General features: G+C 47.2%; 1 protein-coding gene across 4 annotated transcripts in view; it reads right to left on the bottom strand.

Annotated features, from left to right (window-relative positions):
* Positions 1-24,159, bottom strand: part of ube3b (ubiquitin protein ligase E3B) — a 73,412-nt gene that overhangs the window by 13,732 nt on the left and 35,521 nt on the right. For all 4 annotated transcript variants that reach the window (XM_072478852.1, XM_072479122.1, XM_072478950.1 and 1 more), the window contains 8 exons: positions 23,309-23,480; positions 21,138-21,256; positions 18,953-19,067; positions 5,162-5,261; positions 3,855-3,974; positions 2,458-2,634; positions 2,098-2,208; positions 986-1,123 (listed from right to left, as the gene is read on the bottom strand). In XM_072478852.1, coding sequence (XP_072334953.1) covers positions 986-1,123; positions 2,098-2,208; positions 2,458-2,634; positions 3,855-3,974; positions 5,162-5,261; positions 18,953-19,067; positions 21,138-21,256; positions 23,309-23,480 — 1,052 coding nt within the window. The remainder of the gene's footprint in view (positions 1-985; positions 1,124-2,097; positions 2,209-2,457; positions 2,635-3,854; positions 3,975-5,161; positions 5,262-18,952; positions 19,068-21,137; positions 21,257-23,308; positions 23,481-24,159) is intronic.

The raw sequence follows: 24,159 nt of genomic DNA, 5'->3' as shown, positions 1-24,159 counted from the left end.
ACTGCAATCCATATTAATGAATGTTGTAACTATGCTAAATTGAAATCATAAGTTTGTTATACTGCAATGTAGAATTATTACATCATGTTCGACTTGACTATTCTGGTGTTGGATTTCTGAAGCTAAATTATGGACTCATAGAATTTACAGTGCAGAAGGAGGCCATTCGGCTCATCGAGTCTGCACCGGTCCTTGGAAAGAGCACTCCACCCAAACCCAAACATCCACCCTATCCCCATAACCCAGTAACCCCACTTAACCTTTCTTGGACGCTACGGGCAATTTAACAAAGCCAATCCACCTAACCTGCACATCTTTTGACTGTGGGAGGAAACCGGAGCACCCGGAGGAAACCCACGCAGACACGGGGAGAACATGTAGATTCCGCACAGAGAGTGACCCAAGCCGGAATCGAACCTGGGACCCTGAAGCGGCGAAGCAACTGTGTTAACCACTGTGCTACTGTGTCGCCCTTATTTATAAATTATGGTTATGTTGTGATATGTTGAAAGCTGTATCGCTGTTTCATGTTCAGTGGAGGAATAAAGTTACAGCAATACATTAGATTGTGCTTTGCCCAGTATTTGATATGGGATCATGTTAAACTGGTGCTCCAGTTTCCTCCCACAGTCCAATGATGTGCAGGTTGGGTGGATTGGCCATGCTAAATTGCCCCGTGGTCTCCAAATATGTGCATTGGCCACGATCAATGTGGAGGGTTACGGGGGTAGGGTGGGGGAATGGGTCTAGTTGGGGTGCTCTTTCGGAGGGTCGGTGCAGATTGGCCTCCTTCTGCACTGTAGGGATTCGATGATAAATGGTACTCTGGCCAAGCTGAGCTGATGGTTTTAATTGAGTTTATTTACGCAGGATAACCTGATGGCAATAGAGGAAAACTTAAATTGTGATCAAATTCTCCGACATTGCTTTGCTTCATCTTTTGAGATGCAACATTCTTTCCACCAATATCAGTTGTGATAATTACCTTTATGGAGGTGAGATTTTTGTAGAATTCCGAGTCCAGGGATGGAAGTTCATCGATTGAGCTGTACAGAGCACTATGATGATGTCCCAGCACCTGACTGAGGAAGAAAGAAGCAAATGGGACATCCACTACTATTCCCTGTAAGGGGAAAAAGATAAAGGATACATTTGACTTGTATTCAAAATTTTCTTCCTCGCTTACATCCGAACTCTGCAAAAATCTACAGGCCTATGTCCCAGCCGGGCCCTTCAGTCCTCTGAATCTGACCTCCTGTACATCCACACCATCATCAGAGGCAAAAGAGCTTTCCTAACTACACTCTCCCTACGCTCGTTCTGCTGAGCTACTTGTCTGCCCTCCTTTAAAAACATCCCAAAAACCTATTTCTTCAACGTGATTTAAATTATCTCTAAACTCTTCTTATTGCTTCGTATCCAATTCTGCTATGCAGAGTGCTTTGGATTGCTGAACATGTTAAAGGCAGATTATAAAATCAGGCCGTTGCTGTTCCCTTTGTGCCTTAAAGGTGAATTAGTAACCGCAGCGGTTAGTGGCGGTTTCAGAAATTCTATTTGTTCACTCCTCTGTTTAATTCTTGCATTTCCTGAAGCTTCAATCCTCATTTTTCCTGTGGGTTCAGTGTCTTAGGAAACATCGTTAACATCAAACTGGACGTCTGCTGTGCAATTTGTTAAATTCTGTGTATGTTGAGTTGGCCTGGGGTGATTTAAAGGAGGTGCAGCTTCAACATTCATTTGGTGTGAGTGCGCAAGGAAGGGAGTTTGGTGTCAATATGTCTACAGTGCAATTCACACTCCTGTGATTACCATGGTGGCTACCGTAGCAGTTCCAAAAAAAATGTAAAATCCAACAGGAGAATGTAAATTTAGAGAGGGGGGGGGTGTGAAAAAGGGGAAAATTCTGTACAGACTGTATAGTTGATTATTGGGAAGTATATTTCCCGGGGTGTTTATTTGGGCAGGGAAAGACCATTAGGCTTAACTCTTTTTAACAAATCAATCCTAGCTTTTCACGAGATCCCAAAATCCTCCTCTGAACTAAATTGTTAACCAGCACTGCTTCAGACAAGGTTTGATAGTCCCTGTTTATACCTCATAGACAGCTTTTCCCAACATCTTTCCGACAAATTCAAACAACTGCAAGTGGTTCTCGTGGATGTAAGAGGTGGGAGACGGGTAGAGTCGTTCATCTCCACTGGTCGTCTGCAGGAGAAAAAATAAACTAACAACTAAGCAGAGAAGAACTTACTGGAGGTGAAATGTTCTTTTTTTAAACATGTATTTTATTACAAACATGTATCAAAACAGGTTACAGCAAATAAACACCCCAGGAAACATACTTCCCAACAATCAACTATACAGTGATTCTCTCCCCCACCCCTCCTCCAGAGAGATTTAAAGAATTTTCTTTAAATTATATTCCCCTCACATTTTACCCAAGCAGTGATTTACCTTGAAGAGATTCAGAGCAGGGTCAAAAACCTTCTTGATGATTTCTTCTAAGAATTCTTTGAAGACACCATCCTGGTCAATCCCAGCCTCATCCACTCCTAGATCATTCACAAACTTCACTCTGATGACTCCTTTCATAGTGTTTACTGGTAGTCTCCGTAACTGTTCGTACCCATCCTGGAAACACAGAGGACATGTCCTGTTATCATCTCATTACTGAAGAAATGAAGAAACCATTGAAACAACCTGTTTTTATTCGGAGCCTTTCACATCCCCAGGACATCCCAAATCAGGTTCACAGCCTGTGAATAGCTTCTGAAGTAGTTGTCGGTGTTTTGCATACCAATGTTCAGGCATAATGCTGCAGCTATACAATGCCCTGGTTAGACCCCACTTGGAGTGCTGTGAGCTGTTCTGGGCACCACACCTTAGGAAGGATATTTTGGCCTTGGAGGGAATGCAATGTAGGTTTACAAAAATGATACCTGAATTACAGGGGTTTAGTTACGAGGAGAGATTACTCAAATTAGGCCTATTTTTATTGGAATTTAGAAGGCTAAAGGTTGATTTGATCGAAGTATCAAAGGGAAAGACAGATTAGATAAAGATACATTATTTCAACTGGTTGGAAATTCTAAAACTAGGGGGCACAGTCTAAAAATTAGGGGAAGACCTTTCAGGAGAGATGTTAGGAATAATCTCTTCACTCAAAGGGTGTTAGAGGTTTGGAACTCTCTCCCACAAACAGCAGTTGAAGGAGATTAGTTAATTGTAAATCTGAGATAGATAGATTTTTGTGAAGCAAAAATGTCAAGAGATATGGGCCAAAGGCAGGTATATGGAGTTAGGTCACACATCAGCCATGATCTCATTGAATGGCAGGGTTGAGGGGCTGAATGGCCTACTCCTGTTCCTATGTTCCTAAGATTGGTCGGAAACCCAAAGATCAGGGCTTCCCAACCTCTCTAAAATGCCAGCTCTGTACCAGAACTAGCATCCAATAAATAACAAAGATGTGGAGATGCTGGCGTTGGACTGGGGTGGGCACAGTAAGAAGTCTTACAACACCAAGTTAAAGTCCAACAGGTTTGTTTCAAATCACCAGCTTTCAGAGCGCAGCTCTTCACCTGATGAAGGATCTGCGCTCTGAAAGCTAGTGATTCGAAACAAACCTGTTGCACTTTAACCTGGTGTTGTAAGACTTAATAACAAAAGCAGACCAGTTGGGAATGTCGGGCAACTCGCGGAATTCCGAAACTCTGAGAAAATTTGGGAAAAGTCTTGATCTCTATATTGTACCTGCAGAATAAATGGAAAGCCCAACATTGGGAATATTAAAATTAGAGTGCGGTAAAGCAAAGCAGAGGGGTAGCTCCATTGAAATTTGGACAGGTTACCTCAAGCATTCGGGATCTGCGTATTGTAATGTGAATGACATGAGGGGATGCAGAAGTTGTCTCCACCAACCCCAGCGACTCTTTCTCCTTTGTTACCATGTTCCGGAAATGCAGCACCCTCTAACAACAGAAAGAACAATGTGAGTTTAATTTATCAGAGACAATTTACAAGCAGTTTTTCAAAATTACTGTCGTCAAGTGTTTAGTAAACTGGAATAAATTTTCAAGAAATTTTAAAATATCTACATCTTCAATGAAGTTTTGTGCCTTCTAAACTTTTCAACATTTTTGCCAACATTACAGTGACAATCTGAGAGCATGTCACAGAATGGAAGGGACTTGGTGGGATCCACTAGTATATAAACTTTGAATCCATTGAACTCCAAATTGTCAAAATACATCTAACAAAAGACAGAAAGGTCCTGACCAGCGTGGCACTGGTTCCCTGAGGTGGAGACCTCTACTGTTGCTTTTATCAATGCATTTTATTTGTCTTCGCTCCCCATGGGCGGCACGGTAGCACAGTGGTTAGCACTGTTGCTTCACAGCGCCAGGGTCCCGGGTTCGATTCCCGTCTTGGGTCGCTGTCTGTGCAGAGTCTGCACGTTCTCCCCGCGTCAGCGTGGGTTTACTCCGGGTGCTCCGGTTTCCTCCCACAAGTTCCGAAAGACGTGCTGTTAGGTGAATTGGACATTCTGAATTCTCCTTCCGTGTACCCGAACAAGTGCTGGGATGTGGCGACTTGGGGATTTTCACAGTAACTTCATTGCTATGTAAGCCTACTTGTGACACCAATAAAGATTATTAAAATGTGGCCATATGTGGAGGATGAAAATTGGGGAACTATAATTAAATGGCAACTTCCATTGTCCACCAGGAAGACTCTCCAAGTGTACAGATAATGCACTCCACGCATGGTGTACATGATAAGTGTATAGCTCGCTTAGGTGATATTTTAGGTCTAGGGTTACCCATTTAGCTTATTTAAATTAATTATAACGCTGAGGCAGTTGGGTCATAAATACCACTGGCAGCCTGTTTAAAATAATAGGATTGTGACTCAATAAATTCAGCAAGACCATTAAAAATATAGCTCAGTGTGCTAGGTTAGTCAGTTTTAACAACTCAACGGGTCTCACAGGGGACGCAAAAGAACAGTTCAGTCAGTAAAATATCACTGCAAGAGTTGGTGGGAAAATTGATCCTGGTAATAGCCAGGATAATTGGTCAGCTTCGTTACTAGATGAGCTACTTCAATGAACGGGGCTGTTCGCGCACAGCATGCCATTACTCAAAACGGTACTTACATTTTTGTGTGGAATAGTGTGTGGGATGTACTGCAATATTAACTGGGCTCTCTTCTTCCCTTTATCCAGATCCTGGAATATCAAGCTGGGCTTCAGATCCCTTTATGGAAAAGATGAACAGTTCATTATGGAGTGACAAAAACCACTGGAATGTGTGACTTTCACTCTCAATATACAAAATCCGTCCCTAACATTGCCAGCCAACTCAGGATGAAAAGGTGTTTTAGAACATCAGCAACTCAAACCAGTATTACGGTTCATGACAAAGCAATAGTGTTAGAAAGCAGTAGACTACACAGCCCATCGTGCCTGCTCTGCCATTCAGTACGATCATGGCTGTTCTTGGGTTTCAATTCCATTGTCTATAGAACCATAGAATTTAGTGCAGAAGGAGGCCATTCGGCCCATCAAGTCTGCACCGGCACCTGGAAAGAGCACCCCACCCAGGCCCACACCTTCACCCGATCCCGGTAACCCAGTAACCCCACCTAACCTTTTTGGACACTAAGGGCAATTTAGCATGGCCAATCCACCTAACCTGCACATCTTTGGACTGTGGGAGGAATCCGGAGCACCTGGAGGAAACCCACGCAGACACGGGGAGAACGTGCAGACTCGCACAGACAGAGACCCAAGCCGGAAATCGAACCTGCGACCATGAACCTGTGAAGCAACAGTGCTAACCACTGTGATATCGTGCTGCCTCCTCCCAATATCCCTTAATTCCCTGAGACCACACGCATCTGTCTATCCCAACCTTAAATGTATTCAACGATGGAGCATCCACTACCCTCTGGGGTTGGCAATTCCAAAGATTCATAACCCTTTGAGCGAAGTAATTTCTCCTCATCTCAGTGCTAAACGATTGGTCCCCTTACCCTGAGGCTGTACCCCCGTGTTTTGGGGAATCTATCTTCAGAATTTTGTAGCTTTTAATCGCCTCTCATTCTTCTAAACTCCAAAGAATAAAAGACCAATTTACTCAGCCTTCCATCGTAGAATAAACCCCTCATCCCAGGGACCACATCATGTGTTCACATCGTTTGTATAAATTAAAGAAGTATCAAACTATCTTAGGTCAGAGGGAGCTGAAAAGAAATTAGCCGCTTAAATAATCGTATTAAAAAAAAAATCGAAGTTTCAGTCTTCAGATGCTTAAAAAAAAATATTTCCATCATTTTAATCAAACATACTTTAATATAATTAATGCAACTATTTATTGCATTCACTGTGCACTTCCTGTGTAAAACCCCTCATGTCAGACTAAAGAAGCTATGAAGCACCAATAAAAAATATAAAATTGTTCTTAAGGAAGACTGCAGAAGATTTGAAATGTCTAATGAGATTGGAATCCATTTGGAAGAGCCGGGCGTTTTATGGCACCTTATTATGTTAGAATGCCCCAAAGTGCTTCAAACCATTAAATATCTAGCAGTGAAGTTATCCAAAAGGCAGGCGGACACAATAACCACTCCATGCTGAATGACCATTTAATCTGACATATTTCTGGTGCTAATTGGCTGAGAATGTTGGTTGGGATATTTCCAATTAGAAAAGACATGTAATTATAATAACTTCTGGGTATTTTTTGAGGTTATGCTGAACTTGTATAGGACGGTGACCTCAGCTGGAGTATTGTGTAAGGTTATGGGCGCCACAATTTCAGAAGGATGTGAACACATTGGAGAGAGTGCCGAAGAGGTTTGCAAAAATGGCTCCGGAGATGAGAAACTTCAGTTGATTTGGGACGGTTCCACTTGGAGACAAGGCCAAGAAGAGGTTTGACAGAGGTGTTCAAAATCGTGAGGGGACTGGACAGAGTAAACAGGGTGAAACTGTTCCGGCACATGAAAGGTTCGAGAACAGGAGAGCACAGATTTAAAATGATTTGCAAAAGCAGCAAATATAATGTGAGAAAAAACATTTTCGACAGTTGAGTGGTTCTGGTCTGGAATGCACTGCCAGATTGTGTGGTCAAGACAGGTTCAACCGAGGCATTCAAGAGGACATAGAATTATACAGTGCAGAAGGAGGCCATTTGGCCTATCGAGTCGACACCGACCCACTTAAGCCCTCCCTTCCACCCTATCCCCCTAGCCTAATAACTCCTATCCTTTTTGGACACTAAGGGCAACTTTTAGTGTGGCCAATCCACCTAACGTGCACGTCTTTGGACTGTGGGAGGAAACCGGAGCACCCGGAGGAAACCCACGCACACACAGGGAGAACGTGCAGACTCCGCACAGACAGTGACCCAGCAGCGAATCCATCCTGGGACCCTGGCGCTGTGAAGCCACAGTGCTAACCACTGTGCTACCATGCTGCCCACTAGATAATTATCGTAAGAAAAATGTGTTAGGGCTATGGGGAAAAGGCAGAATGGCACAAAATCATAATGCTATTCGGAGAGCCGGTGTAGACACAATGGACCGAATGGCCTCCTTCTGCACGGTAACAGTTCGTGATTCTACTTTGCCGAACAGTTTTGGAGTTGCTCTGCAGCAGCTCCTTTACCATGAAACCACACGTTCAACAATTACCGACAACCCTTCTGCTCAAGAACATGAAAGACATTCACCAGATCATAATTTATAAATACTAAAACTGGTTGCAATGTATAAAGAATCTTTTTTCAAAGTACAAAACATGTAATAGCATGGAAGGAAATTCCACAATTCTGATTTTTTTTTTTCCAATTAAGGGATAATTTCGCGAGGCCAATCCACCTATCCTGCGCATCTTAGGGTTGTGGGGGTGAGACCTACGGAGCCATGGGGAGAATGTGCAAATGCCACACGGATAGTGACCTGGGGCCGGGTTCAAACCTGAGTCCTCGGCGCCATGAGGCAGCAGTGCTAAACACTGCACCGCACTTAAAATCCACAATTCTAGAATTGTGGAATTTTAGAAACATGACCTTTTGAATACATTCATTTAATTGCAAACACTTGGCCCCACTAGTATAGGAAAATAGGGTGGTATCAGTTTCTGCTCTAGAAGAAAAATTAATAAATGAATTCTTGTTAAACAGTATAAAGCAAAACATTGACTCCAAAGTCGTACAGTCTATGCATATTTAAACCACAACTAAATTCTAGACACACAAAATTAGCCACTCTCCTCCTTTTAATAAAATAAATAATTCTTATTAAAGTTTTCACAAAATATCAACAAAATGTAAAAGGAACCCAATAGAATTAAATACAAAACAAAACAAAACCCAGTGCCCCCCTCCCTCCTATACATAAATAATAAATTAACACCCGCCGAAACACATAGCAAACATATACACCCCCTCAGATCCCCCAGTATAGACAAACAAAAATAAAATTGAACCCCCACCCCCACCACCCCCACGGGTTGCTGCTGCTGAACAAAGAACAAAGAAAAGTACAGCACAGGAACAGGCCCTTCGGCCCTCCAAGCCCGTGCCGACCATGCTGCCCGACACTTCCTGGGTCCGTATCCCTCTATATCCATCCTATTCATGTATTTGTCAAGATGCCCCTTAAATGTCACTATCGCTCCTGCTTCCACCACCTCCTCCGGTAGCGAGTTCCAGGCACCCACTACCCTCTGTGTAAAAAAACTTGCCTCGTACATCTACTCTAAACCTTGCCCCTCGCACCTTAAACCTCTGCCCCCTAGTAATTGACCCCTCTACCCTGGGGGAAAGCCTCTGACTATCCACTCTGTCTATGCCCCTCATAATTTTGTAAACCTCTATCAGGTCGCCCCTCAACCTCCGTCGTTCCAGTGAGAACAAACCGAGTTTATTCAACCGCTCCTCATAGCTAATGCCCTCCATACCAGGCAACATTCTGGTACTCTCTTCTGCACCCTCTCTAAAGCCTCCACATCCTCCTGGTAGTGTGGCGACCAGAATTGAACACTATACTCCAAGTGTGGGCTAACGTTCTATATAGCTGCAACATGACTTGCCAATTCTTATACTCAATGCCCCGGCCAATGAAGGCAAGCATGCCGTCTGCCCTCTTGACTACCTTCTCCACCTGTTTTACCCCTTTCAGTGACCTGTGGACCTGTACACCTAGATCTCTCTGACTTTCAATACTCTTGAGGGTTCTACCATTCACTGTATATTCCCTATATGAAATGAAAATCGCTTGTTGTCACAAGTAGGCTTCAATGAAGTTACTGTGAAAAGCTCCTAGTCGCCACATTCCGGTGCCTGTTCGGGGAGGCTGGTACGGGAATCGAACCGTGCTGCTGGCCTTCCTTGGTCTGCTTTAAAAGCCAGCGATTTAGCCCAGTGTGCTAAACCAGCCCCTATAGGCATTAGACCTTCCAAAATGCATTACCTCACATTTGTCCGGATTAAACTCCATCTGCCATCTCTCTGCCCAAGTCTCCAAACAATCTAAATCCTGCTGTATCCTCTGACAGTCCACATCCCTATCCGCAATTCCACCAACCTTTGTCTACCGTTTTGCCAGGAAGTCTAAGAACGGTTGCCACCGCCTGAAAAACCCTTGCACCGATCCCCTTAAGGCAAATTTCACCCTCTCCAATTGAATAAACCCCGCCATATCGTTGATCCAGGATTCCACGCTTGGGGGCCTCTCATCCTTCCACTGAAGAAGAATCCTTCATCGGGCTACCAGGGACGCAAAGGCCAGAATACCGGTCTCTTTCGCCTCCTGCATTCCCGGCTCCTCTGCAACCCCAAATATTGCGAGCCCCCAGCCCGGTTTGACCCTGGATCCTACCACCCTCGACACCGCCCTCGCTACACTCTTTTAAAATTCCTCCAGCGCTGGGCATGCCCAGAATATATGGGTGTGGTTTGCTGGGCTCCCTGAGCACCTAACACACCTGTCCTCACCCCCAAAAAAACGGCTCATCCTTGTCCCGGTCATGTGTGCCCAGTGCAGCACCTTAAACTGTTTGAGGCTGAGCCTCGCGCACGAAGAGTTCACCCTCCCTAGGGCATCTGCCCACGTCCCCTCCTCGATCCCCTCCCCCAACTCCTCCTCCCACTTACCTTTCAGCTCCTCCACCGAGGCCTCTTCCTCCTCCTGCATCACCTGGTATGTTGCCGAAATCTTCCCCTCTGCCACCCACACACCCGAGAGCACCCTGTCCTGTACCGTGATTGGCGGCAGCAGCGGAAATTCCACCACTTGCCGCCTGGCAAATGTCCTTGCCTGAAGATACCTAAAGGTGTTTCCCGAGGGGAGCCCGTACTTCTCCTCCAGCTCACCCAGGCTCGCGAACTTCCCACCCGCAAACAGCTCCCCCAACCTTCTTATCCCTGCCCTGTGCCACCCCGAAAACCCTCCATCTATTCTCCCTGGGACAAACCGGTGATTCCCCCGTATCGGGGTCCACACCGAGGCCCCCACTGCCCCCTGTGCCGCCTCCATTGGCCCCAAATTCTGAGGGCAGCCGCTATCACCGGGCTCGTGGTATGCCTCCTTGGACGGAGCGGCAGCGGCGCCGTTGCCAGCGCCCCCAGACTCGTACCCACACAAGACACCGCCTCCAGCCTCTCCCAAGCCGCCCCTCCCCCTCCATCACCCACTTGCGCACCATCACCGCATTGGAGGCCCAGTAGTACCCACAGAGGTTGGCCAGCGCCAGCCCCCCCCCATCCCTACTCTGCTCCAGGAACGCCCTTCTCACCCTCAGAGTCCCTCACGCCCACACAAACCCCGTTATGCTCCTGTTGACCCGCCTAAAGAAGGCCTTCGGGATAAGAATGGGAAGGCACTGGAACAGGAACAAAAACCTTGGGAGCACAATCATCTTGACTGACTGCACCCTATCCGCCAGGGACAGTGGCAACGCGTCCCACCTCTTAAACTCCTCCTCCATTGGCTCCACCAGCCTTGTGAAATTAAGTCTAAGCAGGGCCCCCCAGCTCCTGGCCACCTGGACCCCCAAATATCTGAAGCTCCTCTCCGCCCTTTTTAGTGGGAGCTCGCCAATCCCCCTCTCCTGGTCCCCTGGGTGAACCACGAACAACTCGCTCTTCCCCATGTTGAGCTTGTACCGAGAAATCCCCGAACACCCTGAGGATCCTCATTACCTCCGGCATTCCCCCCACCAGGTACGCCACATATAGCAGCAAGTCGTCCGCATAGTGTGACACCCTATACTCCTCTCCCCCCCCCCCCCCCCACCCCCCCGCACCAGCCCCATCCAATGCCTCGACTCCCTCAGTGCCATAGCCAGGGGTTCAATCGCCAATGCGAAGAGCATGGGGGACAGAGGACACCCCTGCCTCATCCCTCGATGCAACCCAAAGTACTCAGACCTCCTCTTGCTCGTGGCCACACTCGCCATCGGGACCTCGTACAACAGCCTAACCCACCTGACGAACCCCTCCCCAAACCCGAACCTCTTCAGCACCTCCCACAAGTACCCCCACTCTACCTTATCGAAGGCCTTCTCAGCGCCCATCGCCGGCTTCATAAAAACGTTCAGGGGCCTCCGCACATTCGCGTTCAACTGCCTCCCCTTCACGAACCCCGTCTGGTCTTCATGGATGACCTGCGGCACCCAATCCTCAATTCTCGTGGCTAAGACCTTCGCCAGCACCTTGGCATCTACATTTAACAACAAAATCGGCCTGTAAGACCCACACTGCAGGGGATCAAGGAGATCAGTGCCCGGGACATCGTCGGGGGCAAAGCCCCCCCCCCTCCCTTGCCTCATTGAAGGTCCTAACCAGCAACGGGCCCAACAGGTCCACATATCTCTTGTAAAATTCGACCGGGAAACCATCCGGCCCTGGTGCCTTCCCCGCCTGCATGCTCCCTATCCTTTTCGCCAGCTCCTCCAGCCCAAACGGGGCCCCTAATTCCACCACCAGTCCCTCCTCCACCTTCGGGAACCTCAGTTGGTCCAGAAAGCGGCCCATCCCTCCCTCCTCCAGTGGGGGCTTGGACCAATACAGTTCCTCATAAAGGTCCCTGAAGACATTGATGCCAACCCCACTCCGCACCACACTCCCTCCCCTATCCTTAACTCCCCCGATCTCCCTAGCGGTGTCCCGCTTCCGACGTTGATGCGCCGGCATCCGACTTGCCTTTTCCCCATGTTCATAAATCGTCCCCTGGGCCTTCCTCCACTGCACCTCCGCCTTCCTGGTGGTCAACAGGTCGAATTCAGCCTGGAGGCTACACCTCTCCCTCAACAGTCCCGGCACCTCCGCGTACCTCCTGTCTACCCTCACCATCTCCCCCACCAGCCTCTCTCTCTCCCTCTGCTCTCTCCTCTCCTTGTGGGCCCTAATGGAGATCAGCTCTCCCCTAACCACCGCCTTCAGCGCCTCCCAGACCATCCCCACTCGGACCTCCCCGTTATCGTTGGCCTCCAGCTATCTCTCTATGCACCCTCGGACCCGCTCGCTCACCTCCTCGCCTGCCAACAGCCCCACCTCCAAGCGCCAGAACGGGCACTGGTCCCTCTCCTCCCCCAGCTGTAGGTCTACCCAATGCGGGGCGTGATCTGAAATGGCTATCGCCGAGTACTCGGTATCCTCTACTCTCGCAATCAGCGCCCTGCTCATAACAAAAAAGTCGATCCGGGAATAGGCCTTATGAACGTGCGAGAAGAATGAAAATTCCCTAGACCCCGGCCTTGCAAATCTCCAAGGGTCCACCCCTCCCATCTGGTCCATAAACCCCCTCAGTACTTTAGCCGCAGGCGGCCTCCTACCCGTCCTAGACCTGGAGCGATCCAGTGCCGGATCCAACACCGTGTTAAAGTACCCCCCCATTATCAGGCCTCCCACTTCCAAGTCCGGGATCCGACCCAACATACGCCGCATAAAACCCGCATCGTCCCAGTTCGGGGCGTACATGTTCAGGTGTGTACCCACCCCTTCCTCAATCTTACCTGGTCTGCCACCTTCAGGTGTGTCTCCTGGAGCATTTCCACATCCACCTTCAGCCCCTTCAGGTGCGCGAACACCCAGGCCCGCTTTACCGGCCCGTTCAGTCCCCTTACGTTCCAGGTTATCAGCCGGATCGGGGGCTACCCGCCCCCCTCCCCGCCGACTAGCCATAACCCCTCCTCGGCCAGCCACGCGCCCGCGCCCCACGCCCGGCCCGTTTCCCACGGCGGCAGACCCCCGTCCCAACCCCCTCTACTCGCTCCAGCACCCCCTTGACCATACCAGCAGCAACCCAGTCCGTTCCCCCCCCCCCCCCCCCATCCCCCTCAGCTGGGACCACTCCTAGCTGCATTGCTCCCCCCGTTGCACTCCCGCAAGTCAGCTGACCCCTGCTGACCCCGGCCGCTCCCGCCTCTCCTTCGACTCTTCCCATTGTGGGACTTCCCCTCCCCTTCCATTACCCACCAGCAGGCTCTCCACCTCCCCCTTCTATCCCAAGCGCTGGAAAAAACCCGTGCTTCCCCACCCTGGCCCCGCCCCCTCCAGCCTTCAGCGCGGGAAAAAGCCCGCACTTTCCACCTGCCCTGCCCCGCCTCCTCTGGCGCAGCTCCTTTTACAGGCCCAGAGCCCTCACCCCCGACTCGAGCCTCCCCCTCCCCCGCGGGGCCCCATCCCCCCCTACCGGCCATTCACCCCCTACTCCATTTACTTGCCCCCCTCCAAGAGCCCACCCGACAGACCCAACCAAAACAATGCCCAACCCACCCACAGCGAACCAAAAATAAACAAGAACAAAGAACCCCCCCTCAAAATGTAACACAACAACAACAATCCCCGACCATCCCCACGCCCGACCCCCTATCCCGACCCTCAGTTTGTATCCAGCTTCTCGGCCAGAACAAAGGCCCACGCCTCCTCCGGGGACTCAAAATAATGGTGCCGGTCCTTGTAGGTGACCCACAGACGTGCCGGCTGCAGCATGCCAAACATCACCCCCTTCCTGTGCAGCACCGCCTTCGCCCGGGTTGTACCCGGCCTTCTTCTTCGCCACCTCCGCGCTCCAGTCCTGATATATTCGAACCTCCGCATTCTCCCACCTGCTGCTCCTCTCTTTCTTGGCCCACCTGAGTACGCACTCCCGATCAGCGAACCGATGAAACCGCACCAGCCTCACCCGCGGCGGCTTGTTAGCTTTGGGCCTCCTCGCCAGCACTCTATGGGCCCCTTCCAGCTCCAGGGGCCCCTGGAAAGACCCCACTCCCATCAGCGAGTTTAACATGGTGACCACATAGGCCCCCACGTCCGACCCCTACAGTCCCTCCAGGAGGCCCAGGATCCGCAGATTCTTCTGCCTCGACCGATTCTCCATCTCCTCGAACCGTTCCTGCCATTTCTTGTGGAGCGCCTCTTGCGCCTCCACCTTTACTGCTAGGCCCATGATCTCGTCCTCGTTATTTGAGATTTTTTGTCGGACCTCGCGGATCGCCACCCCCTGGGCCGTCTGGGTCTCCAGCAGCTTATCAATAGAAGCCTTCATTGGCTCCAGCAGGTCTGCCTTGAATTCCCTGAAGCAGCGCTGGATAACCTCCTGCTGCTCCTGCGCCCACTGCATCCACGCTGCCTGGTCCCCGCCCGTCATCTTGCTCTTCTTCCCTCGCACTTTCTTTGGCTTCACCGCCACTTTTTTAGTCGCCCCGCTCCTGGTCCAAGCCATACACTGTCGGGGGAATGTTGCAGTCTTCTTCCCACACTGGGAAATGTCGAACAAATGCTGTTGGGGGCCCTGAAAAGAGCACAAAAGTCCGTTCCAAGCGGGAGCTGCCAAACGTGCGACTTAGCTCTGCATAGCCGCAACCGGAAGCTGCCACTCTCCTCTCCTAATGGATTCTAAACTCAGTAGCCCCCTCAAAAACTCTGCAGTTTTTCTCCAAGAACAACTTTTAATTTCTGACATGCTTACTGAACATTGCCTATTATTTTGTGCTGTTTCCCCATATGAGCACAGTCTTCTGTTCTAACCCTTTTTCTCACAATATCTTACCATGATGTGGAGATGCCGGCGTTGGACTGGGGTGAGCACAGTACGAAGTCTTACAACACCAGGTTAAAGTCCAACAGGTTTGTTTCGATGTCACTAGCTTTCAGAGCGCTGCTCCTTCCTCAGGTGAATGAAGAGGTCTGTTCCAGAAACACATATATAGACAGATTCAAAGATGCCAAACAATGCTTGGAATGCGAGCATTAGCAGGTGATTAAATCTTTACAGATCCAGAGATGGGGTAACCCCAGGTTAAAGAGGTGTGAATTGTATCAAGCCAGGACAGTTGGTAGGATTTCGCAGGCCAGATAGTGGGGGATGAATGTAATGCGACATGAATCCCAGGTCCCGGTTGAGGCCGCACTCACGTGTGCGGAACTTGGCTATAAGTTTCTGCTCGACGATTCTGCGTTGTCGCGCGTCCTGAAGGCCGCCTTGGAGAACGCTTACCCGGAGATCAGAGGCTGAATGCCCTTGACTGCTGAAGTGTTCCCCGACTGGAAGGGAACATTCCTGCCTGGTGATTGTTGCGCGATGTCCGTTCATTCGTTGTCGCAGCGTCTGCATGGTCTCGCCAATGTACCACGCTTCGGGACATCCTTTCCTGCAGCGTATGAGGTAGACAACATTGGCCGAGTCGCACGAGTATGTACAGCGTACCTGGTGGGTTGTGTTCTCACGTGTAATAGTGGTATCCATGTCGATGATCTGGCACGTCTTGCAGAGATTGCCATGGCAGGGTTGTGTGGTGTCGTGGTCACTGTTCTGAAGACTGGGTAGTTTGCTGCAAACAATGGTTCGTTTGAGGTTGCGCGGTTGTTTGAAGGCAAGTAGTGGGGGTGTGGGGATGACCTTGGCAAGATGTTCATCGTCATCAATGACGTGTTGAAGGCTGTGAAGAAGATGACGTAGTTTCTCCGCTCCGGGAAGTACTGGACGACGAAGGGTATTCTGTCGGTTGTGTCCCATGTTTGTCTTCTGAGGAGGTCGGTGCGGTTTTTCGCTGTGGCGTGTTGGAACTGTCGCTCGATGAGTCGAGTGCCATATCCCGTTCGTACGAGGGCATCTTTCAACGTCTGTAGATGTCTGTTACGCTCCTCCTCGTCTGAGCAGATCCTGTGTATACGGAGCGCTTGTCCATAGGGGATGGCTTCTTTAATGTGTTTAGGGTGGAAGCTGGAGAAGTGGAGCATCATGAGGTTATCCGTGGGTTTGCGGTAAAGCGAAGTGCTGAGGTGACCGTCCTTGATGGAGACGAGTGTGTCCAAGAATGCAACTGATTTTGGAGAGTAGTCCATGGTGAGTCTGATGGTTGGATGGAACTTACTAATGTCATCGTGTAGTCGTTTCAGTGATTCTTCGCCGTGGGTCCAAAGGAAAAAAATGTCATCGATGTATCTGGTGTATAACGTCGAGTTATACCACGCCTTCAGGACGCGCGACAACGCAGAATCGCCGAGCAGAAACTTATAGCCAAGTTCCGCACACATGAGTGTGGCCTCAACCGGGACCTGGGATTCATGTCGCATTACATTCATCCCCCACCATCTGGCCTGCGAAATCCTACCAACTGTCCTGGCTTGATACAATTCACACCTCTTTAACCTGGGGTTACCCCATCTCTGGAGCTGTAAAGATTTAATCACCTGCTAATGCTCGCATTCCAAGCATTGTTTGGCATCTTTGAATCTGTCTATATATGTGTTTCTGGAACAGACCTCTTCATTCACCTGAGGAAGGAGCAGCGCTCCAAAAGCTAGTGACATCGAAACAAACCTGTTGGACTTTAACCTGGTTTCATAGATTATCATAGAATTTACAGTGCAGAAGGAGGCCATTCAGCCCATCGAGTCTGCACCGGCTCTTGGAAAGAGCACCCTACCCAAGGTCAACACCGCCACGCTATCCCCATAACCCAGTAACCACACCCAACACTAAGGGCAATTTTGGACACTAAGGGCAATTTATCATGGCCAATCCACCTAACCCGCACATCTTTGGACTGTGGGAGGAAACCGGAGCACCCGGAGGAAACCCACGCAGACACGGGGAGGATGTGCAGACTCCGCACAGACAGTGACCCAAGCCAGAATTGAACCTGGGACCCTGGAGCTGTGAAGCAATTGTGCTATCCACAAGGCTACCGTGCTGCTGGTGTTGTAAGACTTCGTACAATATCTTACCAGTCATCAGTGAGCAGCTGTTCTGTCTCTATTCTGTAAATGGACAGGGCACCTTTGTCTCCCTCCCCACCCCCACAATTAAAATGTCGGGGTGGGGGGGGTGGGGGTTAGCCTGCCCACAATCCTGAACGCCTACTCGCAACAATTTAAACTGGATCAGCCTTAATTGGTTTAAGGCAATACTTCCGCCCCATCTGAGAAGGAAGTCCTGCCTGAAAAAAACACCAACGGGTCTGTAGCCCTAGATGGGCGTGGTGACTGTCGGGATTACAGACAGTCCCACCACACCGAGAATCCCAAGTAAGTTTGGGCTTGGGGGGAGGGTTCAGGAGGCCTGAGGGGGCGGTTTAACGGGGAGATTGAACTGGGAGAGGGTTTTCCTCCAATAGCCCCAGAGAACTCTAAAGGAGGTTCTCACCCTTTGCCTGACAGCAGCCCGCACAGCTAAATCTCCCAGGTTTCCTGCATGGCATTGTTGCCAATTGGCACCGGCGTAATGTCGCCAATTAATAATGATGCTCTTTAGAGTCGCCAGCTATCAAATGATACCACCACAAGGTTTTACCGGATATCGATCAAAGACCAAACAACCAGTTAGTTCGTTCAAGTTCAATGATAATTTATTTACACACAAGAATTACTTCGGCAACATAAAACACTACAAGCTAAATTACACCTAACACTACAACAATCTGTACTTAACTTCAGGCACCCGGCTTTATGCAGAGGAACAAGGCCTTTGTTCGGATGTTGCGTGGCTGGGTCTGGAGAACTGACTTAGTTTCTGCTGGCTCATCCGTCTGTAGCGATCGTTGGTCTTGAACTTGCTTCTGCTCATGATGCTGCAATTGGTTTTCGGCGTAAGCCGGAGCCAAGAGAGACTGAACAGATGGCAGTGTCTCTTTTTATCCTTCGGGGGTTTCGTGCTCTTTTGGGCGGTCCTTAGCTTTGGACCCAATAATTCGGCAGGCTTCGATTACTGCCTTCGATTGTAGCCAATAAAGGGGCGGGTGCCTTGATGGCTAGGCGTGTCCTGAGCTGGTCATTGACCTTGGCTGTTTGGCCTTCCTGGGTGAAGGAGTGGCGTCGATGAGTATGTATCTGTATCTGATACCTGAGTACAAGTCTTTTGTTCTGGGGAAATGGGCCGTTAGAATGCAAATTGGCTGGGGGTTTCGATCGTGTCTGTTTATCTAGTGGCAAATATACACTCAAGCTCTGAGTTCGTCTGGATCCTGCATTGGCCATATCTCCCGTGATTCTTTGCAAGTGTCCATATTTCCCTTTGTAAGTGGACATCCCAGATGGCTACAGCATGGCCCATCCTGATGGTAAAATACCGACAGGGGCAGGATGAGGCACCTAACAGGCCATTAATTGTCCATTTAAGGACCTCGATAGGGCGCAGGTGCTTTGCCCAATGCCTCCCCTTTCCTGCGCAAGATTTCATTCAGGTCAAGGGTGGACACGCTGCCTACTGCCTTCAAACCCACTGGCAAGCAGAGTAAAATACAGTCCAATGAGCTTTCAGTACTTGTTTATTCTTAATATTTTCCATATAGCAATTTTTTTTTAAACAGTAGTAAAGGAGCAGGCTGTGTACAAGACAGGAAGGGGAAACGGTCTGATTAGTGCTTGCATTATTTTTTTGAGACAAGATGCAGGCAAGGGCACTGCTTTGTGGTGAAACTTTATTCTTCACTTACTTGCGCAGCCAGTGATCTTCAGGAGCAAAGCGTCTCCGGCAGTCTCGCTCATACAGAGTCATCAGCCAGCCGTGAACGGAATGGAACAGCTCCAGTTGCTCTCCTTTTGCATTTTCTAGATACAGAAACAAATGTTTCAATTCAGATTTTTCCTGATTAGGTTTCCGCTTTTACTAACACAAACCTGATTTAGGTGGGAGACAAGGAAGGGATCAAATCCACCTCGCAAAAAAGCTGGTCTGAATTTTCCCAATTAGATTAATAGATACTTCCATTTATTGGACCATGTCAGATATGAATCTGCTTGTTTTGGGGGGGTGCTCATTCTATCTTTGTCCACATTACTTTGGAATAATTCATCTTTTGCTCTTTGGGATTGGCATGAATGGAATGATGCAATGTCTTCACAAAAGAAAAGAAAATTCTTCAGCGTATAAGATCTGTCCAATTTTCACAGTAGCCCAATGGGTCGCCTATGGGATAGAATCCAACGCTGCCAGATTTCTGCCACTTGATTCAGATTCAACAAGAAATAGACAGGGTTGTCTACGAGCAACTAATTCTGTTTTAATAAAAATTGATTTTTGGGGAAAAAACAACAACTTTCAACTAATAATCTTTTAAATATTAAAGCTTTAATGCCTGACACGACAGAAAAGTTTCAAAGATTTTTGAGGATGAAAATGGAACGCAGGTTCTTCCAATGTGTTAGAATTGATTTCTAGCGATAGGAGCCTAGGAAATGCAGAGGATCAGATGGGCCTTGGTGTGTGCATGTCCACAGATCCCTGAAGACAGGACAGGCAGATAAGGTGATTAAGTAGGCATATGCGATACTTGCCTTTATAGATTACAAGAACAGGGAGGTTATGATGGAGCTGTTTTAAAATGCTTGTGAGGCCACAGCTAGAGTAGTGTGTGTAGTTCTGGGCGCCACACTTTAGGAAAGGTGTGATTGCACTAGAGAGGGTGCAGAGGAGATTCACCAGGATGTTACCTGAGCTGGAGCGTTTTAGCTATCTAGGGAGACTGGATAGTCTGGGGTTGTTTTCCTTGGGGCATAGAAGGCTGAGGGGAGGACCTGATTGAAGTGTATAAAATTATGAGGGGCATCGATAGCGGAGGGGGACAATAACCGGAGGCATAGATTTAAGTTAAGGGGCCGTAGGTTTAGAGGGGATGTGGGAAGAAACCTTTTCACCCAGAGGGTGTTGAAATCTGGAGCTTACTGCCTGAAAGGGTGGTAGAGACGGGAACCTCACAACATTTAAGATGCATTTTGGTGAGCACTTGAAATGCCATAGCGTACAAGACTACGGGCCAAATACTGGAAAATGGGATTAGAGTAGGTAGGTGTTTGATGACCAGCATGGACAAGATGGGCCGAAGGGTCGCTTTCAATGCTGTAAAAATTCTAGGACTCTAGGTGCAGCTAAAGGTATTTGAAAATGCAAAATGTAAAAGCAACCTGAACTGGAATTTCACACACAGCACCCAACATAAGGCCAGGGTAGCAACTAACAGATAATCAGATTGACATCATTATCTTTAACGGAACTGGATTTAATGCCAGACTTCAGAAGTGAAAAGATTGCTTCCTTATTTATTTCAACAGAAAGTTCAAATTTTTAAAGAATATCCTCGTCACAATAGAAGAAACACAAGAAATAGCAGGAGGCAGCTCACCGTGAACCTGTATTACCACTCCATCTGCTACCTCAACTCCCTTTTCTGCCCTATGCTATTGATTCCCTTGTGTCCAAAATCTGTTGATCTCAGTCTTAAATATACTCAACGATTGGGCATCTAGAGCCTTCAGGGAGAATACTCCAAAGATTCACAAGCCTCTGAGTGAAAAGATTTCTCATCTTGGTCATAATTAGACAACCCCTTATCCTGAGACTATGACTCCCAGGTATAGATTACAGTGATGGGAACCAGCTTCATTATCTTTCCTGTCAAACCTTCTAATGAATGTTGTACGATTCAACGAGATCACCTCACATCCTTCTAAGCTGCAGAGATCATAGGCCCATTCTATTCAATCTCTCCTCACAGTATCGGACTTTAAGCAAAGGAATCACTGGTTAAATTTTAACACAGACCCCAGTGTTTCCACAAACCCAACCAGATAGTTGTCACAACAGACCAGTTATAATTCTTGATATTACGCAAGTAAACTCACCCTGAATGCCATCCCAGATCATTTTAAATACAAAATTATTCAGGAAGGAGGAGATGGTGACGAGCTCTTCCAGTTTGAATGAGACTTGCTCCTCATACACCTCAATGTCATCCAAGATCCTGTAATAATATTGTTAGAATTTATTTTCACAGGACAGGAATCAGAGAACTAGGAGTGAAGCAGGTGGTACAAAAAAAAAAAAGGGGGAAAAAAGTTAGATTTACCCAGACCTGTACTCAACAGCTGCCTAATGAACCATGGAGCTCCATCAGCAGATGGGGCTTGTTACGGAGAACCACAAATGAAATAAATGATATTTAACTCGGCATTAAGACGCAGTGGTGTGACATTCTACTAATGTACACAACATTTGAGCTGAATTATTCTTATTGAACACACCCATCAATAAAGTGGTGCCGCATGAAGTGAACCAAAATTTAAGATTTTGTTTATCGTTAGTGGCTATCGAGCCAGATGAAATCCTCAATAGCACTGAGGGAGTGTTGCATCGACAATGGTGCTGTCTTTTCAATGAGATGTTAAAATGAGGCCCTGTCTGCCCACTTAGATAGGCACAACAAATCTCATAGCACTATTCGAAGAACAGCAGAGGAGTTATCCTGGTGTCCTAGTCAATTTATATCCCTCCAAAAAGCCACTAAAAGGAATATCTTGTCATTATCTCATTGCTGTTTATGTGATCTTGCTGTGCACAAATAGGCTGCCCTGTTTCCCTACAGTTACAACAGTGACTACACTTCAAAAGTATTTAATCGGTTGTGAAGCACTTTGATAAATCCAAAGGTTGTGAAAGGTGTTACATAGATCCACACCTTCTTTATTTCTCAATAGCTTGTGCTTCCAAGGCAAAATGCCTGCTGATAAAATCCACTCCCGGTAACTGTACGCCTATGGCAACAGACTCATTGGGTTAACGTGGACTCCTGTAAATGCCATGGAAGCAAAATGCATTCCCGCAACAAGATAATACAACACAACGTAGTGAGGAAGAAAAAAAAAATCAGAATTATTTATTAAAAACAGAAATTTAATCAGAGCAAATAGTTCAGAATTTTTTGGGGGGGAAATCGCTGACTGGGTATTTATTGCCCATCTCTGAGGGCATTTAAGAGTCAACCACATTTCTGTGGGTCTGGAGTCACATGTAGGCCACACTAGGTAAAGATGACAGATTTCCTTCCCTGAAGATCGTTATTGAACCAGATGGGTTTTTACGTCATTAAACTCTTAATTCCAGATTTTTAAATTGAATTTAAATTCCACCATCTGCCCTGGTGAAATTCGAACCCAGGTCCGCAGAGCATTACCTTGGGGGTCTCTGGATTACTAGTCCAGTGACAATAGCTCTACGCTACTGCCTCCCTGTTGTGCTGATACAGGTATTCAGGATCAAATGACAATCTCTAATATTGTGACGTTGTTAACATCATGCGTTAATCGAAAATAATTTTGTTTTTAAATTTCCATCACAGCAATAGTCATATTTATTGTCAAAATAGACATGCCACAAAATCAAGTCGTAAGAAAAACTAAACTAAAAATATAATTCAGCTCCAGCATTAAGATTTTGGTTCAATGGAATTAAATATGCTCACCCTTAGAAGCAAAACTGTGCCACGGCCATCATTTTAAATAGGTTGATGAGTTCGCCACTATGCATTTCATAGGCTTTTTGCAATGAAATGGGACAAGTTACTCAAAATTAATTGGAAGAGTTGGTGATAATAACTGGTTTAAGGCTTTGCAAAAACATATTTTAGAGGCTGAGACAAGAAATTCCCAGTCTCCAGAATAATTCAAATGGATGGCTCTGGTGTGGCGACAAGTTTGGTTTAAAGTTGACACAACTATCTTTTTTAAATAGGGAACGAATGTGGATGCTTCTCACCGGTCAAATCATCAATGTGGCCTATCAGGCACAATTCCATCGCAGACCTGCTGCTGGCAAGATAATTGCTTTTCTTTGTTTAAAAAAAACCCAATCATTTATCTCAGTAATTTTTTCTATAAGATTTTGGAGTTCTTGGAGCAGAAATCTTTCACGTTTAATTGCTTTTACTCTTTAAATGAAGTTGCTTTGTTCTTCCACCACCATCCCAGGGCACTTTATTTAAGCCTGCAGGTCTATCTCAAATCTCACACAAACTTACGTGATAAGGTGCCGTGAGCAGTCACAAAATAACATCAGCATTGCAAGAAGCCTTTTGGATTCCTCGGTATCATTGTTCAAGCACTCAAGGAATAGTTTCAGACCCCCTTGAGGTCCTAGTTCACAAATAAATGCCCACAACTTGGGCAACAAGTCATCCAAATAGGTTAACCCTGAAATAGACATACAAAATCACTCAAAACACAAAAAAGCCCTCATCCCCTGGATACAAGATGGGCTGAGAATGATCACTCAACTCCCAATTAAAATAGTTTACAATGCGCAATGCATTAACCTCAATATATTTCCCCTTCCTCCATGTATGACTCTGAAAATGTTTTATGGATTTGTTCCATTAAGCATCAACAGTGTGTGAGTATTTTAGACTAAAAGTATATATTTTTGAAACATTAATTTTCCAGGCTTTACTGATGGCTCACTGAGTAGATGCGACGTCTGGTGTGATCCTTAGAAGTGGATGGCTAAATTGATAAAACTGTTACTGAATCCTAGATTTTATAGGCTGGTAAGAAAAACATAAGCAGAGATAATTCGAAACCTGGATAAATCATTGGAGAGGCTGCAGATGTATTGTGCAAAGTTTTGGGGACCTTACTTTGGGACTGAAGCCAATGTCATACAGAAGAGATGGAGTAAAATGATACCAAGGATTAAAAGCTTTAGTAACAATGAAAATATAAGAATATAGATTTGTATTTCACTAGAAAAAGTTTAAAAGATCTTGCATCATTGTTCTAAACTTTGAGAGGTTTCGATAAGGAACAAGGAAAAATTATTTCTGGTGAGTTGATAATTGGAGGGCATAAATTCAAGATGATGAGAAACTCTTTC

This window comes from Scyliorhinus torazame, chromosome 1 (genome assembly GCF_047496885.1).
Source record: "Scyliorhinus torazame isolate Kashiwa2021f chromosome 1, sScyTor2.1, whole genome shotgun sequence".
Taxonomy (NCBI): Eukaryota; Metazoa; Chordata; class Chondrichthyes; order Carcharhiniformes; family Scyliorhinidae; genus Scyliorhinus; species Scyliorhinus torazame.
This window is presented reverse-complemented; position numbering and strand designations above follow the sequence as displayed.